General features: G+C 42.9%; 1 protein-coding gene across 1 annotated transcript in view; it reads right to left on the bottom strand.

Moving 5' to 3' along the window:
- Window positions 1–3: 3 nt before the first annotated feature.
- LOC123990392 (sickle tail protein homolog) overlaps window positions 4–19,476 on the bottom strand; it is a 32,895-nt gene continuing 13,422 nt past the window's right edge. Inside the window, exon 3 of the mRNA XM_046290949.1 lies at window positions 4–231. Within this exon, the coding sequence (XP_046146905.1) occupies window positions 4–231 (228 nt within the window). The remainder of the gene's footprint in view (window positions 232–19,476) is intronic.

Below are 19,476 nucleotides of genomic sequence, written 5' to 3'. Positions count from 1 at the left end.
GCATCAAAACACAGTGTGGCCATGTTGTGGTCCCCTACCTAGTGAGCGGTCCCTGGTCTGGTTGGTGGAGCGCACTACGGGCAGGCTGGCGCGGGAGCGGCTGCCTCTGGTGAAGGTGGTGGGGGCATCAGCCTCTGACATGGTGTCCAGAGACTCCAGGGAGGCCAGGGAGAGGTGCTCAGCCTGGTCCCCTACACTGGAGCTGCTAAGGCCGTGTTTAGGGCTTCTGCTCTATAAGGGAGAAGAGGAGAAAGAGGTTCAAGAGGGGGTCACGATACACAGGAAAAGGGTTGTAAAAAATTCCGGTAACTTTCCCAAAAGGTCCCCCTCAAAATGTACTCTGGGAAGGTTACTGGGATTTTGCAACCCTACATAGGAAGCTTACACAAACTGAAACACAATTTCCCTAAGCTATGTGCCAGTGTCACATGCAGGAATCAAACCCACCATAACTCTGTGTTGCAAGCACCATTCTTTAACCAACAAAGCCATCTGAACCAAACACTAGTGTTACTTCTTTTAAGTGTTTAAGACAAAAGACAAGCTTTTTAACTACAATGTGAACACAGTGAAAAGCCCAGTGCCATTGTGTGACATTCTAGTCATGCATTCAAGTCTATTTGGGTGTCAATTGTTTGCATCAGTGCAGATTGCAGACAGACACTGCCTGTTATATGTTGTCACACACACACACACACACACACACACCATAATTTCCCATGGCGCAATTGCTAAAAATGGAAGAGAGGGCAGTAATTTGGTTGTGCTGGGGTATCCCCCTCAGCCCATTGACTGATGTGGAGCAGGCAGTAATTTGGTTGTGCTGGAGTATCCCCCTCATTGACTGGTAGTTACAGCCCCAAAATCGACATTGTAGAAAAAATACAAATAACTCCAGCACAACGCTTTTTTTCAAGTTAGTTTTCAAGCTTTGCACAACAACCAAGGGAAAAACAACCAAGGGTGTAGCGAGACTGATTAAAGCCACTAATGAGTTCATCAGGCAGACAGTCCTGTGGGCCTGGCAGAGTGTTAAAGGCTGTGGAGCTCATTGAGAAGCCTGGTAGTATTGTAAGGTTAGCATTGAGAGGTCAGCACACAGAGAGCCCTTTATCAAGCTAACAGTTCTGAGGACACACCCAGGTGCACACACAATGACAATTTTGACATAAATAGCTTCTCCTTTTCAGTTTATTGAGAAGTCATTGACACCCCCAAACACTGAATTGGAATTTCAGTTTTCTTCCTGAATTGACTGCCTTCAATTAAAATAGATCCCAACCCTGACAGACAGGTTAGCTGGGATGCAGACAGTCACACGCCCAGGCATGATGCAGATAAGATAAAAATCAGACTAACTGTGTGGGGAAATTGGATTTTCAGCAAGTACCTCTGAATGTCAAGCTCAGAATGGAGAGAAGACAACATGCCCTGTAAGGACTGATGGAATATATAGAGAGAGAGAGAGAGAGAGAGAGAGAGAGAGAGAGAGAGAGAGAGAGAGAGAGAGAGAGAGAGAGAGAGAGAGAGAGAGAGAGAGAGAGAGAGAGAGAGAGAACGTGGGGAAAGGGAGAGGTGAGATGGTCATCAAACATGTCAAGAAGCAAGGCAGCAATTTGAACAGAACTGTTTGAGATAATTAAAATATATATTTCTTAGAGTGTACTGTATCTGCTTTCCAATAGAGCCAACATAAACTATAGTCTACTAAATCCTTTGCTATTAATAACTGTATGATTGTTTTTAATAGTCATCACCCTCCACACCACCATTATTATTCAGATGACATCGTTGAGTGGATGACACCTTCAGTGTCACCACCACAGGAGTGACCGGTCACCGGACATTGCAGCAGCATCCTCTGGGTATATCTGGGGTGGCATCCCAAATGGCAGCATATTCCCATACGGCCCTGGTCAAAAGTAGTGCACTATATAGGGAATAGGCGGCCATTTGGGACGCAGCCCTGATGACCCGAGCACTACAACTCAATTGCGCCGTGAGTAGAAAGGTAAGGCCTTTGTAGGCATGGCCCATGATGATGGAGGGCCAAGTTCAGTTGATGTGTCATCCGAAACCAAGGAGCACGCTCGGTAATTTGAACTGAATTGGAATTATTTATGAGTGAAAAGTAATTATTTATGAGTGCAACCAATTATGTTGCGGTAGATACAGTACCAGGCTGCTCTGAAAACCTGGCAGTGTTAAAAACATACTGTCACATGTGGTAAAACACATACTGAGCAAGATGGAGAGAGAGAGGCTCCCTGCGGATGGTGGTAATAAAGTTTACATCAACACCAAAATGAGGTGTTGTCTATCGGATGAGCTTAGCAAGTTATCCTCCTTCTCTCCCTTTCACACACACGCACAAACACACACAAACACATATATCCTCCCTCCCTCTCTCTGGCAGGCACCCCATTATCACAGAAAAGCTGTTAAGACACATCGACCACACGTTGATCCGGTCACGGCTGGGGAGTTAGACCTAAATTCCACATGTCACCGTGTGTGGTTTAGTTAGCGATGACAGTCAATGGACACCGTCGAACACCTACTATTTCAGCACTGAGTAGGCAGTCATATCATTCTATGTAGGTCACTGACAGAGTGTGTGGCACGGAGAAGTGAACACGTTTGATACAGGTACAGTAAGTGATTACACAAGATGACAATGATTATGGCCGTCGGGAACAAATGAATCAAAACGCATTCAGTCGGAAGGTTACTACTTTACCAAGGTAATTGGATATTGCTCCTCCACGTTACACTATTTACTACTCCGAGAGAGCATGTTCTGTTTTCAAAGTCTTTAATAAAAGATCCAGCATGCCTTTTAGTTGCAGTTTCGCCATTGTTCACATTTAAATGTCCAAAATGGTTTCTTTCCAGAGGTGGTGTCCATTGCAGAAGGGGGGGGGGGGGGGGGGGCGGAGGGGGTACCTAGTCAACTGTACAACTAATTGCATTCAACTGAAATGTGTCTTCTGCATTTAACACAACCCCTCTGAATTAGAGAGGTGCAGGGGGCTGCCATTATCGACATCCACGGCACCAGGGGAACAGTGGGTTAACTGCCTTGACAGATTTTTACCTTGTCAGCTCTGGGATTCAAAACCTGCAACCTTTCGGTTACTGGCCCAACACTCTAACCACTAGGCTACCTGCCGCCCCATTGGGTGTTTGATGTCTGTTTTGTTATACTCATTGAATACATCCCTTAAAATTCCTTTATTATTCTCCGTCAAATGTATAAACGGTTTGGCTGCTATATGAGTTTTTATAGAGTAGCATTTTACTTTGTGTGCATAACAGTGTTGCTTCCGTCCCCCTCCTCGCTCCGACCTGGGCTTGAACCAGGGACCCTCTGAGCACATCAACAACTGCCTCCCACGAAGGATTGTTACCCATCGCTGCACAAAAGCTGCAGCCCTTGAAAAGGCGAGTGATTGAAGCTCTACTTGCGCGCACCGCTAACTAGCTAGCCATTTCACACTGGTTACGCGTGTGTGTGTCTCTAATGTCTTTCGAGCCTTGAAAGATTTTCACGAGTGTCAAATCAGGTTACTTTTGCATACAATTTAGGTACATTTCCTGGATTCACAAACAAGCAGATGCCACAAAAACAGATGGATGAAAAGTCAAGAAATAAGAAAAATTCCATACCATTGTTGTCCAACTAAATGTATTCACCAGAAATGTGTCTTCGGCATTTAACCCAACCAATCTGAATCAGAGAGGCAGGGGGCTGCCATAATCAACATCCACGTCTTCAGCGCACAGTGGATTAACTGCCTTGCTCAGGGGCAGAACAACAGATTTTTACCTGGTCAGCTCGGGGATTCGATCCAGCAACCTTCCAGTTGCTGGCCCAACGCTCTAAACACTAGGATACCTGGCGCCCCATTGTCTAAACATCATTATGGTTGTGGCGTCGTGGTTTCAGACAGATGATCAGAGGTATTGTACAGTGCTGAGACCTGATCTGTATGAGTATCACATCTGGAGTCCCTTAACAGTATACACTCTGTCTGTGTACTGTATTTCTACATGCTGCCCTGTACACCGTGGGAATACAGCAAGACACACCGTCGAACCACCCTCTCTAACCCTAACTGTATATCTGTGTGTTAACAGAGCGGCTCCTCAGATCGGACAGGTTTATCCGTATGCCTGCGTGGCCCAGCAACAAAAGGATAGACGCTCAGCTGGATATTGTAAGCCACTTTATGGTCCAAAATTGGGGTCCGGAGTTTTTGCTGAACACCTGACGAGGAAGAATGCAAGATCTGTTACTTTACGGTTCACCACCAAACAGACATGGCATTGGTTGACTACTCTAAAGGCTGTGGTTTGAATTCCCAGATCATCTCAGAGATGGCTCCATTTTCTGCTCAGCGCATTCAGTATCCTCGTGTCTGTCTGTGGGTCTCCAACGCTTCACGGTCTTTTGTATCATCCAGGCTGTGTCCCAAATGGCACACTATTCCCTGGGTAGTGCCTACAGGGCTCTGGTGAAAAGTTGTGTACTAGTGTTACACACTAGTATCCCCTTGTCATCCATTCCCATTCATTATGGCTGTGTCCCCCTCTATTTATTTATTTTACCTTTATTTAACTAGGCAAGTCAGTTAAGAACAAATTTTTATTTTCAATGACGGCCTAGAACAGTGGGTTAACTGTTTTGTACCTTGTCAGCTCAGGGATTTGAACTTGCAACCCTCCGGTTACTAGTCCAACGCTCTAACCACTAGGCTAACCTGCCGCTCCGTAACCCCTCTCATACCACACTCCACCTCTAATCCCCCTCTCCCTCCAAAATCATCACATGACCTTCAGACAGACTGCCTGCCTGGGGCTGGACAGACCAGGCCAATTGGTTCGTTGACTTTACAGCATCAACAATCAAAGCCAATCACGGCGTTCCATGAAGAAGGGCTATAATCTGTGGACTCGAGGCGGTTTTCCCGGTGGTTGCACACTACGGCATATCAAATTCATATTTACTCTCTGTCGGCGATAAATGGATATTTTTATTAGGTAATAACTGTAGTCAAAACAGACATACCAGACTTACACTGTAACAGAAACATTACATCAGACACATTACGGCATATCGAATTCCTACGCCCTGTCATCAATAAATTAATTATTGGTATGGGATTGCTGGATATAAAAGTATCATGTATCAATGTATGTGTATGCAGCAGCAAAGTTGTAAAATATATATTTAAAAAAAATAGGTTAATGGAAAAAAACATGAACAAAAATGAATAATTGTAGCAAGAGTTGCAGTCAAAGCAGATAAAGCACACGCTGACACATTCAGAGGTAGGAGTAGCTGCCTGACTTAGCCTACTGTTGTACAGTCTTATAAGATCCAGAGTCTGGGAAAAAGAGATAGTGGCAACGTTCAAACGAGGGTTTAGCTGTGAAATCCCTCTAGCCAGAGATGGACAGCATCCCAAAAGGGCATCCTTTTTGTAGTGCACAAAAAAAAGATGTAGCGCACTACTTTTGGGCAAAAGGGAATAGGGTGCCATTTGAGACGCAAAAAAACAAACCATATGAGACCACATGATGACAGGTCCATTGACCTTCCCAGAACCTACGTTCAATCGGTTTCAGCAACTTTGAAATGTGCACAACTGATTTTGCCCAGCCATTCGATTACATTCACTCAGGCAGACCTCAGACTCACATACAGACCTCCGTGTGCCTGCACTGAGAGAGCCTATACAAAACATATTAGCCTGAGCACACAAACATAGAGGGCTCGCCGACAGCAAACTCAGACTCCCGTACTTTCACGAGCCAAACATACTCCTACGAGCGATGCAAATGGAAGGTTGGAGATTTACAGAAAGTTGACGTTCTGAAAGTTCACATATTATTACAATGCGCTGTGGCAATCAATACAGTGTCGCTCAGTTGCTTGTTCATCCGACCAACTTACTACAAATACTGAATCAATATGCTCTCAATTTCAACCTGTACATAAGAGGCATACATGCCCAGTCATCAGTCACATTCCTGATCATAAGCAGAATTAAATAGATTAAATATTTCCCTCCAGGTTTGAAGACATTTAATAGAATAGAAGATATTTACAGTGAATTACCAGCACAGCGATTATCTCCCTCCTGCAGAGCTTCCCATATCCTAGTCTAGTGGAAACTCCCCTGGTCTGCTGAACACACACATCCTGCTGTTATTCCAGCCCCACTGTTCTGTTCTGTTCTCCCCCAGACTGGATAGAAGGATGGTGGTGACTTCCAGTCCAGCCTGCCAAGGATAAAAATCACCACCACAGTGTCAGGGGAGAGCAGTCAAGGGATGTGGGTGTGTGTGTGTGTGTGTGTGTGTATAGAACCAGGGCAACCACATACGCATGTGGACGCACACACACACAAAACACACTATTCAAAATCAACACTTTTTTTTTTTTTTTTTTAAAGCTCTAAGTCATGCATTGAAAAATATTATACTTTTGTGCACTGGGACAAGATTTATCTGGGAGCAGTAAATCGATTTACAAGTTTGACAGTGTGTTTTAGATCAAATGAATAGCTCTGAAATGTCCCCAATCTACTTTGGTGTTTACAGCCTCCCATCTCATGAGGGCTGGAAGAAGACAGAACGATGACACCGGTCCCCAGAACAGATAAGACCTCAGTCTGCTAGGCTAAACCTCACTGGTAATACTGGTAAAACTTAAAATCAGTGTCTCTGAGAAACAGACGAGCCATAGGGAAGTTCGGGAAAATGCCAGGTGGACCAGTCCATCTTTAGCCAAGAGCGACAGTCTAAATAAAAAAAAATTGTTGCACAGAATAATCATTATTTGGATAATAAATGGGGGCCTCTAGGAAAAAAAATGGCCTGGTGTATTAGAAATGCCTTGGCTGATTTCTGGTCCCAATCCACCACTGGTCTCTCCCCTCGCAGCATGGGACATAGAACCTAACGACCACTCAGACGGTCCATCTTCACCATATTTGTACAATGAAATTGCTAGTATGTCTCTAAATAGCAAGTAAAGTTGTATTCCATTAATAAGTTTAAAAAATCACATGCGAAACCATATGGTTTTCGAACACTTCACATGTGATTATATTTCACATGAAGTTTAACATGTGGATATTTTTCATGAGATTTCACAGGCAATGCCCTACAAAACAAAGATTAGTCCTTAAGATGTCATCAACTTACATATCTGACTACATATCTGTAGCTCAGTTAGTAGAGCATGGCGCTTGTAACGCCAGGGTAGTGGGTTCGATTCCCGGGACCACCCATACGTAGAATGTATGCACACATGACTGTAAGTCGCTTTGGATAAAAGCGTCTGCTAAATGGCATATATTATTATTATATATTATATTATTCAACATGTCCTCACCTGGGATTTGAACTCACACCCTCTTGGTTCACAGCATTCCAAACTTCCTGCTATGCCACCATGTCTGTGGCGATTACTGACTTCGCCTGTGTCCCTACACTTTGGACTTCAAAGTAAATCTTTTAAAAAATACACTCAAGAAAAAAAATATTGTATTGTATTCATCATGGTGATTCAGGGGTAACATTATTCCCCACCAACATTAAACTATACAGAAAACCCTCAAATTGCTGAAAATTAAATTAATGATGAGAGAATAGTCAGATTATTTGCTAACTTAAATGTGCCATCTGCACTGCTAAGTGCAGAGATGTATTATAGGTAATGAATCTGTAGGGGACTTTGGTATTCTACAGACTTTGTGGCCCAAGGTTGTGAGAGATCAAATCCCAGGTGGGGTCATATTGAAAAGTCAGCACTAAGTGATCATGTCAAATGGAATCAGATTGATTGAAGATGTTTACAATATTTTAGCTGAACAGCGTACCACTTAACTTAAAACCCCCCATACCATTTCATTACTCCCTGTACAAATGTTTGTAAAAAACCCAGGAAATGTGCAGTTTCACATGTGAAAACATAAGAGACATGCGAGGTCAGTTGTAGAGTTCACATGTGAGCAGCATTTTCACGTGAAAAACGTTCACATGTGAAAATCTCATTCTCACGTATGAAAAACATTCACGTGCAATTTTACACGTGAAAAATGTATCAAATGTTGTCACGTGTAGTTTCATGCCATCGCGTGTTGAAATTTTGCGTCGCCATGTCACATTTATTTCACACCGAAGATATGTTTTCACGTGTACTTTCATAGTCTCACAGGTTGCTTTTGCACGAGATCACATGTGAAACGCCTGTGATCACGTGAAATTCAAGAGTTTATGTTGCACAGCATTTAAAGTTACAGGTGATTACATCAGAAGATAAACGTTGGGAATAACACGAGGTTGTTGGTCATGGAATACCTTACATGCTTGCTTTACTGGTTCTGTTTTGTACTGGTGCCTGTAACTGTCATGCAATTTTGGGATTGAGTTTAACAGGTCTGGGCTACCCAGGTCTTAACAGGTCATTTACCCATTACTGTCCTTTCCACACACACACACACACACACACACACACACACACACACACACACACACACACACACACACACACACACACACACACACACACACACACACACACACACACACACACACACACACACACACACACACACACACACAATTTGCTGACAGAGCTCTGGCATCACTTCCTGTCTAGACTTGTTCTTTAATGTCATAACATTAGTACTCCGAGTATGATTTATCCCTTCTGACGCTTCCGGCTTTCCCGTAATAACAGCTCTGATGGTTTTCATTCTAAGAGGATCCACACCCGTACACACACACAGAGAGAGAACACACTCTTTTCCAGAGAGTTTGTCCTGGCCTGTATAACAGTTTAGGTCTAATTTGAGCCACTCTGTGTATATCTGATGATTGTGAAGATGAGAATGTGGCTCAGAGCCTGTGGTAAGAAGTTCTCAGAGAATAAAATAAATCCTTATCTGTCCACGAACCCACGGAGGTGCTTCTTCTCTCAGGTCACACACACACACACACACACACACACACACACACACACACACACACACACACACACACACACACACACACACACACACACACACACACACACACACACACACACAGTTTTCTGTTACATGGATTTGAAATACATATTTAAATACTTCTTTAAAATAATATGGACCCAGTGTGCTTTGTAATTTGTAAATTTTGGTCATTTAGCAGACCCTCTTATCCAGAGTGACTTACAGTCAGGGAATTCAACTAAGGTATATAAACAACAACATACCAGTTTTTTTGTTGTTAATAAGAATGTGGTTGTTGTGAAGGCTTGTAGTTAAATGTATTTTGTATTTCAAAGAATAAAAAAAAATAAACAAATACAAAATAGTGTTTTGTATTTTATTTTGATCCATTGGTAACATTTTGTAATTGTAACAATCTCTGTCTGAATATAATAGATCATAGCGAAGAAACGGGAGAAGGTAACAAGAAATGTGAGATACTACCTGTTACCTCTTAAGTAATATCTTCAGTAAAGTCTTAGCATCACATCTCCCACATTCTCTCATAGTTAAGTTAACATCTGAGAGTAAGTCACAATGGGTGCGCCCGCAAATGGCACCCTACTCCCTATGTAAGTGCTCTACTTTTGACCAGGGCCCAAAGGTCAAAAGTAGTCCACCCATAAATGGAATAGGGTGCCATTTGGGACAGAGGCGAGGTGTAGTTTCCTCTGAGTGCGGAAGAGTCGCAGGGCCCTGATCCCCATTATTAAAGTGTCTAGTGAAACGCTTACTGGGGACCACTCACACCCCTTTACTCCACCCACACCAAATGATCCTCCACCTCAAAAAGGAGAGGGAGGGGTGGGCGGGCGGGCAACACAGCGGCACGAACAAACACACACATTCGCACAAACACACTCTTAGTCACACACGGAACTTTTCATTAGATTTGACATTACTTAAGCAAATGTTCATCTCTCTTTCATGTGCGTCTTTACCTCCTGTAATCCCAGCATGCACACACACACACACTGAAGGTTCAAACAATCTTATCAGACCTGGATTTGTTTGATTGACCCATGCAAATAGGGAAAAGATCACTCCTTTCAACTCTACAGTTGCCCATCATCATCATGCCCTCCGATCACTCTCCTCCATCTGTTCCTGTCTTCTTTGACCTTTACGTGCATGCTCCTTGCGCACCATTGACCCCAGCATTGTTTTTTCTTTGACCTGTGCCTATATCAGTTATATCAGATACTACACCGCACTACACTCACAACTCCAGCACACACACGCTGATATTACAGTACACTAAACTCACGACTCAAGCTCTTTCTATCACACACACACACACACACACACACACACACACACACACACACACACACACACACACACACACACACACACACACACACACACACACACACACACACACACACACACACACACACACACACACACACACACACACACACACACAACCTGCTGGAGAGAGAACCTGTAATCGACAGACAGATCTTTTCCAGTGACAACTGATACTGGTGCTCAGCCAGTATCCAAAACATGACTCATTCATCCATATGAGATTAGGAATGAAATATGAACTCAAACACAACGTAAACAAATAACAGAATTGCCCAATAAGGTAGGGAGCTGAAGGTTCGAGTTGCCAAACGTCAGCCTCAAAACCTTAATGACTTGAAGAAGATCTGCAAAGGGGAGTGGGACAAAATCCCTCCTGAGATGTGTGCAAACCTGGTAGCCAACTACAAGAAACGTCTGTGATTGCCAACAAGGGTTTTGCCACCAAGTACTAAGTCATGCTTTGCAGGTCAAATACTTGTTTCCTTTATGGCCTATTTATTGCCTTAACTTCTTCGAGATAGGGGGCGCTCTTTTAATTTTTGGATAAAAAAACGTTCCCGTTTTAAACAAGATATTTTGTCACAAAAAGATGCTCGACTATGCATGTAATTGACAGCTTTGGAAATAAAAAACTCTGACGTTTCCAAAACTGCAAAGATATTATCTGTGAGTGCCCCAGAACTAATGCTACAGGCGAAACCAAGATGAAATTTCATACAGGAAATGCCCAAGATTCTGAAGGCGTTGTGTTCCAATGTCTCCTTATATGGCTGTGAATGCGCCAGGAATGAGCCTGCACTTTCTGTCGTTTCCCCAAGGTGTCTGTAGCATTGTGACGTATTTGTAGGCATATCATTGGAAGATTGACCATAAGAGACTACATTTACCAGGTGTCCGCCGGTGTCCTGTGTCAAAATTATTGCGTAATCTCAAGGTCCATGCGCGTTCCATTTCTTCAGAGGAGAAACCAAACTGCCACGAATGATTTATCATCGATAGATATGTCAAAAATACCTTGAGGATTGATTCTAAACAACGTTTGCCATGTTTCTGTCGATATTATGGAGTTAATTTGAAAAGACGTTCGCGTTGTAATGACTTAATTTTCGGGGGTTTTCTTACCCAAATGTGATGAACAAAACAGAGCGATTTGTCTACACAAATCATCTTTTTGGAAAAACTGAACATTTGCTATCTAACTGAGAGTCTCCTCATTGAAAACATCTGAAGTTCTTCAAAGGTAAATTATTTTATTTTAATGCTTTTCTTGTTTTTGTGAAAATGTTGCATGCTGAATGCCAGTCTTAATGCTATGCTAGGCTATCAATACTCTTACACAAATGCTTGTTTAGCTATGGTTCAAAAGCATATTTTGAAAATCTGAGTTGACAGTGTTGTTAACAAAAGGCTAAGCTTGAAAGCTAATATATTTATTTCATTTAATTTGCGATTTTCATGAATAGTTAACGTTGCGTTATGCTAATGAGCTTGCGGAGAGAATTACACTCCTGGATACAGGTTTTTTTCGTAGCCAAACGTGATGAACAAAACGGAGCGATTTGTTCTACACAAATCATCTTTTTGGAAAAACTGAACATTTGCTATCTAACTGAGAGTCTCCTCATTGAAAACATCTGAAGTTCTTCAAAGGTAAATTATTTTATTTGAATGCTTTTCTTGTTTTTGTGAAAATGGTGCATGCTGAATGCTAGGCTATCAATACTCTTACACAAATGCTTGTTTAGCTATGGTTCAAAAGCATATTTTGAAAATCTGAGATGACAGTGTTGTTAACAAAAGGTTAAGCTTGAGAGCAAATATATTTATTTCATTTCATTTGCGATTTTCATGAATAGTTAACGTTGCGTTATGGTAATGAGCTTGAGGCTATAAATAGGATCCCGGATACAGGATTGCTCGTCGCAACAGGTTAACTCCTCACGCCATTTGCACACACTGTATATAGACTTTCTTTTTTTTCTATTGTGTTATTGACTGTACGCTTGTTTATTCCATGTGTAACTTTGTGTTGTTGTTTGTGTCGCAGTTGTAAGTGAGAACCTGTTCTCAACTAGCCTACCAGGTTAATAAAATGTGAAAATGTCAGTTATCAGCGATTCTGACAGAGGTGAATCAGAACAAAAACCTGTCTAATAACAACAATTATATGTTGACTTCCAGTGTGACTCAGACTTGTGTTGTAAGTAAACTACGCCTCTGCAAACAATGCTGTTGTGTCTCATACCAAAGAATCCTGCTACATCAGAAGATTAGCTGGCCAGATTAGCTGAACTACTCTGTTTTCCATGTGTGCATTGTGAGACTTGTGTGCGTAAAGACTATTGTCTGTCTAGGGGTGTTATCAGGTCTGGTTCTGTCAAAAAGGCTTATTCCACAGCCCTCATCCTGTCCCCCCCGCCACCCCCCATTCCCTCAGGATTAAACCCCAGGCACGGCGCCAATCTATGGGTCACTTGTCCCCTCAGCATCCCATCAACCCCAAACCTCCAGCCCCAACCTCCAGGCCCCACTTTAACACCCTCCACCTCCCGGGATGGCAGGTCTGCACGTGTCTGTGTTAACTCCTCAAGCCCTGCGGCTGTCGTTTGTTTCAGACCGAGGAGTCATTCTGATCTGAAGGCGGCACTTGTGGAGTGGCTGGAGAGGACCTGAGCAGAAACCATTAAATAGCCTCAGCTCCTGCCTCCTGTTCTGACAGCCGTTGAGACTGCTGAGATGGGCTGATTAAAAACAGATGTCTGGACAGACACCTGCTACACTGAGGTGATTGTGTAAATTGAGACACACAGGAATTAGAGCCATGACATGTCTCTTTATGAAAATAACACAGTATCTCAGTTAGAGGGTTTTGGAGGGATAAGAATTGTCTCACTCTAAGCTTTGGGGAGAAAGTCAAAATATATATCCAATATGGTTGGTTTTAACCAGTCCGTTGACATTTCAGTGTCATAACGAACTTAGCATTACAGCATAGTAGACTTGCAATCGTGTAAGACTTCTGTAAGGGACCTAGATTCCAAACTATTACATCATCTCTGTTGACCGTACATTCACGTTATTAAATATGTAACACAGAAATAAAACATCTGAAGAACATAGTACACGCTCCAACTCTGAAAATCCCAGAGTGAATAAAATCACATTTCAACTTTTTCCTGCATGTTGTTCGTGTTAGAGTTAAAGTTTTTAAAAAAATGGAAGCATTTATTTCGCTTTCAGTGGATGATCGCAAATTCCTGCCAGAGAGAGAGAGTGCTGCTTCTCACTGTGCCACTGTTATCTAGGTGACCTTGGAGTTAAGGAATAACAGTGTAGCTGGGCCAGAAGCCTGGGGAGAGAGGTATGCAAGGGATCGGCCAAATGTTGCGAACATTGAATAAAGTCTTTCACAAGTCTCTGAGGGAAGGGAGAAGATATACTCACTGGTATGAGTCACTCAATGAGTTCTATGGATTGTGATTCTCAAATGTGACAGGTGGCAAACCCATGGAGCTTCCAAAGAAAATATACAGACCCTGGCCTGTGTGGTCTAGTGGTTAGTGCCGCAGACCATGCCACACAAGAGGCTGTCCACAGTGTTTATTTTGCCACCAAAAACAATCCATAAGGAAATAGAGGGGGTTACTAATCACAATGTGTCAACCACGCAACTGTGTGCAAGTCATTTTGTGTCCACCTGTAATGTAACCCCCCCCCCCCGCATCTGCGTCTAAGTCATTTTGTGTCCACCTTGCGACTGTGTCAGAACCATCCAGTGTATCACGTAACGCAGAGCGGCCTGGCCTGGCTGCCCACACAGCTGTCTTAACATGGCGGCTGTTATCCCTCACACTGAGGACCAGGCCAGCCCGTGGCCAGCCATGTCACAGCTCAGCTCCCTCATGGGGAGAAGGGTGTGTGTGTGTTTGTCTGCGTGTGTGTGTGTTTGCATGGGAGTGTGTGGGGAGGGGAGAGGAGTGGTTAAGCGTGCTCATCCAACACCCAGGGGAGAGGATGGGGCCGTGGGCAGCTATCTCATCTCCCTTGGATCTAGGTCTTTAAAGTCCGGATGAGTAGAGGAGGAAATTAAACCCCTCAGGTTTTGTTGGGAATCAGAGAGCGAGAGAGAAATTGAGTGCGAGTCATTCGGTACGTGGTTATCCACTTCCACTGTGCACAGAGAGGTATCTTCCTGACCGCTGTTTAACCTTGAAAAAAAGCCCCCTGTGAAATCTCAACCCAAAGTGAGAGTACAAAGTATGTGCTTGCCGCTTGGTTATCCCGCACTGTAGCCACAGTTGAGGCTCTTCTTGTCCAGACAACGATGTGACAACGACGTGACAACAGTAGTGTGGGAGAGAATGGCCTTAGTGGCTTTTCACTCTGCTAGTGATTTTTCTAGTCTGCACTGCTTTTCGGAACAACAGTAAAATGTCGGACTAAGGTAGAGTTGTGATGTGATAGTTGATGAATGAGAGGGTTTGGGGTTGGGATGCACAATATAAAATCGGTAAGCATATCGGAATTGGACGATATTAGCTAAAAATGCCAACATCGGCCCGATGTCTAGTTTTACGCCGATGTCAAATCCGATGTCAAAGCTGACGTGTGTACCTATATAAATGTAGGTAGATGAAGTAATGACGCCACGAAAAAGACATAATTCACATAATTCCTAACCTAGGCCACAATGTCTGCTATGTGGATCTATTTTGAAGTTTCAAAGGAAGATAAAAAGGCTATAAGAAACATTTGTGATACTGTTATTTCCGGAAGGAGGGGAAAAAGTGAAATCTTTCAATCCCCCAAACCTAATTACTCATTTGAAAGTGCATCGCCCCCAGACGTTCAGTGACTACTTGGTACAAAAGCAAAAAAAAAAACTAAGGGCACACTTCCAACAACTAAACAAGTTCAAGTCGAGCAGTCATTTGAAAGAGTAAGAACGTTTCAGCGAGACAACTCAAAAAAGGTGAAATCCATTAACGCCAAGATAATAGAATTCATTGCCCTTGACAACCAACCATTCTCCGTCGTGGACGAGGTTGGCTTTCGACGACTGGTCGAGCACCTCGAGCCCCGGTACACAGTAACCAAGTAGGCGCTATTTTTCAGATGTTGCCCTACCGGACTCGACAATACCACAGTATTGTTGAATCGCACATCCGTGAGCTACTTACTATGGGCGTCACCGCTATTAGCTTCACGGCTGACATTTGGACCAGCAATGTCATCCCCGTGAACATGCGGAGTCTGACAGCACAGTGGGTCCATGAGGATTTCGTACTGAGGAAAGCCGTAATGCGCGCTCAAGAATGTGCTGGTTCTCATACCGCTGCTGCCATTTCAAAGGCATTTGAGAAAATGTTTGAAACTTGGAAACCTGAACACACTCCTAGCGCCATTCGACCAAACGGACTCGAGAACTAAGCTCATCAACTGCGTCTGCAGCAGACGTGATAGCCTCGGTCGTGGCATTGAAACGCCTGCTCAACAAAACTGCCGACACAGACCGTGGGATTAAAACTTGCAAAAGTACTGTACTAGAGGCTGTGAACAAGCGATTCGGTGGCATTCTCTCTGAGCCTCTTTGCTGTGTCACCACCATGCTCATTACTACTTCGATGCAGACAAGGTTTACGTGAAATGTTACAGACACAGCTGGACAAGATGGAAACGGACACAGTGATCAGTGCGCGGCGTGGAAGAGGACCCACGACAGAAGAGGCCACGGACAGACAGAGCTGAAAGTTCACTTCAGTATGTATGATGAAATCCTGGTTGAGAATGAAACGACTGAACATATGAACAACTAAAACAGCAAGTAAGTGAAATAAATAGATACCAGTATGTTTTACTGGTAATGGGGACATATGTAAATGCCAAAAAAACAACTTTTTGGTCAGTGTGTGTGTGTTTCAACTATTTAACTGTACTAGAAGGCTGCTAAAATGTTAAATATTGGTTATCGGTGCCAGGTTTTTTGGCAAGGAATATATCGGTATTGGACAAAAATCGCCTCTTTTAGCACTAATTAATATCTAAAATGGTAGCTCATTTGAATATTTTGGGGCGTGGTTTATGGACAGCTCTTTTTGTGCAATCATGAGGGAGCGTATCATTCCAGTTCATGCAACCTGTTGTGTTATGCTATTAAATGGTACATATGACTATGGCTAGTGATGGTGATTTGTGAAAGATTCATGTATGGCCTTGTGTTAATGTTCATACAAATATTTACACATGTTAAGTTTGCTGTACCAAACGTAACATAACATATTAAATTCGCTTTTCCGGATATACATGTTCTATGTTACGTCTAGTCTATGAGACCAGGCTGGGCACCTACCACGTTCAAAAGCACTTAAATATGTTGCCTTGCACATTCACCCGCTGAATGGCACATACACAAGGCTTAAGAATCATTCTTTAACCGGTTTCCTTCCCTTAATCTACACTGATTTAACTAATGACATAAATAAGGGATCATAGTTTTCACCTGGTCAGTCTCATGGAAAGAGTAAGTGTTCCCAATGTTTTGTACACTCAGTGTTTAGCAATTCAATATCAGCCCGCATGATGCCGATCTCACGTCTCTTGCGGTTATAAAGGTTTTGAGAAACTCCAGCGCACCACAATATTAATTCCGTAGCCTGCATTTGCATATGAATATGATTAATACAAAACCAAAATAGAACGTCAGAAAATTGCTTGTTCCAGCTTTATTATAAAACTCAAGTGCCAACTTTTTCAACATCCGATTCCGCCCCCGTGTGAGTGAGCACCTGATAACCCACCATTCCTTGTCTTGGTTCAAATATGCACCACGGTTCAGATAAAATAACATTAGAATACAAACTATTGCTAAATGAGCGCATTACTAGATTCTACCGTATTCGCATAACATGCAAGTTTCAAGAGGTACAGTGCACGGCCGCATGTTTGAATTGATCTAAGAATGCGAAGAAACGCGCACAAAACATGAAAGAGAATGAATAGCCTACCTTTGTTCAAACTGCGAAGACGAACGTTTATTGGTTCCTTTGTCAGAATGTGATTATTTGTATTTCCATGAAGAATTCAGATAGGTGAGAAAGAGCCATGAGTTCGGGCAATCCTCTTCCATGCAACTTCAGTGAGTTCTTACGTTTATTTCATTTACATACGAGCTCCACTCTCTCGACTCGAACAGGCACCTACATGAAAACTGAGTCTCTCAAGCGGTAACATCATGAGTCTTCAAAATAACTTTAACTCCACCCATTTCAAAGCTGAATTTACCTGTATGACTGCAATATCTAAAAATGTGTTTCCTTTCCTATTTTAAGTTAATATACAGTATATGCAATGTAGGGTCTCAATTTGATCGCCCTGTTAAATGTAAAGTTGTAGTGCATTTGAGGTATAAAAAGATTTCTGAAGTTTCGACTTTGAAATTTCAGACTTCATTTTCCTTTATGAAAAATGTCCATTAATTATAATTCACAGTTCCTGCTGCAGGATTATTTTTCTGTTGTCGCAAACTGGCTCAAATTAAGATCTTACATCTGTAGATAGGCAACTAGCCTCATGTTGCTGAAATATATTAGGCTTGGCTCTCACTCACCCCCCCAATGACACACACACACACCTGTCCCAGTATTGTAACCTTAACCCTAAAATAAAAACAAAGGCAACTACTAAATAGCGACCAAAACTAAGTGCTCAGATGCATATGATTTCCAGTGGATCAACATTGCTGCTCAGAGGTTGAGTAGAGCTGAAGGATGGGACTAAAAACAAACTAAATATAACTATTGTAAACTATACTGTGTCCGTAAAATGTCAAATGTATATAGTATGTACAGTTAAATTCGGAAAGGATTCAGACCCCATGACTTTTTCCACATTTTGTTAAATTACAGCCTTATTCTAAAATTGATTCAATAGTTCTCCCCCCCCTTCAATTTACGCACAATACCCCATCATGACAAAGCAAAACCAGGTTGTTAGAAATGTTTGCAAATGTATGAAAAATTTAAAAAACAGATATTACATTTACATAAGTATTCATTGCCTTTACTCAGTACTTTGTTGAAGCACCTTTGGCAGTGTCGAGTCGTCTTGGGTATGATGCTACAAGCTTGGCACACATGTATTTGGGGAGTTTCTCTCATTCGTCTCTACAGATCCTCTCAAGCTCTGTCAGGTTGGATGGTAAGCGTCGCTGCAAAGCTATTTTCAGGTCTCTCCAGAGATGTTCGATTGGGTTCAAGTCCGAGCTCTGGCTGGGCCAATCAAGGACATTCAGAGACTTGTCCCAAAGCCACTCCTGCGTTGTCTTAACTGTGTGCTTAGGGTTGTTGTCCTGTTGGAAGGTGAACCTTCACCCCAGTCTGAGGTCCTGAGCGCTCTGGAGCAGGTTTTCATCAAGGAGCTCTCTGTACTTTGCTACATTCATCTTTCCCTCGATCCTGACTAGTCTCCCAGTCCCTGCCACTGAAAAACATCCCCACAACATGCTGCCACCACCATAATTCACCATAGGGATGGTGCAAGGTTTCCTCCAGACGTGACGCTTGGAATTCAGAGTTCAATCTTGGTTTCATCAGACCAGAGAATCTTGTTTCTCATGGTCTGAGAGTCTTTTGGTGCCTATTGGCCAACTCCAAGCAGGCTGCCGTGTGCCTTTTACTGAGGAGTGGCTTCCATCTGGCCACTCTACCAGAAAGGCCTGATTGATGGAGTGCTGCAGAGATGGTTGTCCTTCTGGAAGGTTTCCCATCTCTGCAGAGGAACTTTGGAGCTCTGTCAGCGTGACCATCGGTTTCTTGGGCACCTCCCTGACCAAGGCCCCTTTCTCCTGATTGCTCAGTTTGGCTGGACGGCCAGCTCTAGGAAGAGTCTTGGTGGTTCCAAACTTCTTCCATTTAAGAATGATGGAGGAAACTGTGTTCTTGGGGACCTTCAATGCTGCAGAAATATTTTAGTACCCGTCCCAAGATCTGTGTCTTGACAAAATCCTGTCCCGGAGCTCTACGGGCAATTCCTTCAAACTCATGGCTTGTTTGTTTTTTTGCTCTGACATGCACTGTCTACTGTGGGACCTTTTATAGACATGTGTTTGCCTTTCCAAATC

Source organism: Oncorhynchus gorbuscha, linkage group LG12 (genome assembly GCF_021184085.1).
Source record: "Oncorhynchus gorbuscha isolate QuinsamMale2020 ecotype Even-year linkage group LG12, OgorEven_v1.0, whole genome shotgun sequence".
Lineage (NCBI taxonomy): Eukaryota > Metazoa > Chordata > Actinopteri > Salmoniformes > Salmonidae > Oncorhynchus > Oncorhynchus gorbuscha.
This window is presented reverse-complemented; position numbering and strand designations above follow the sequence as displayed.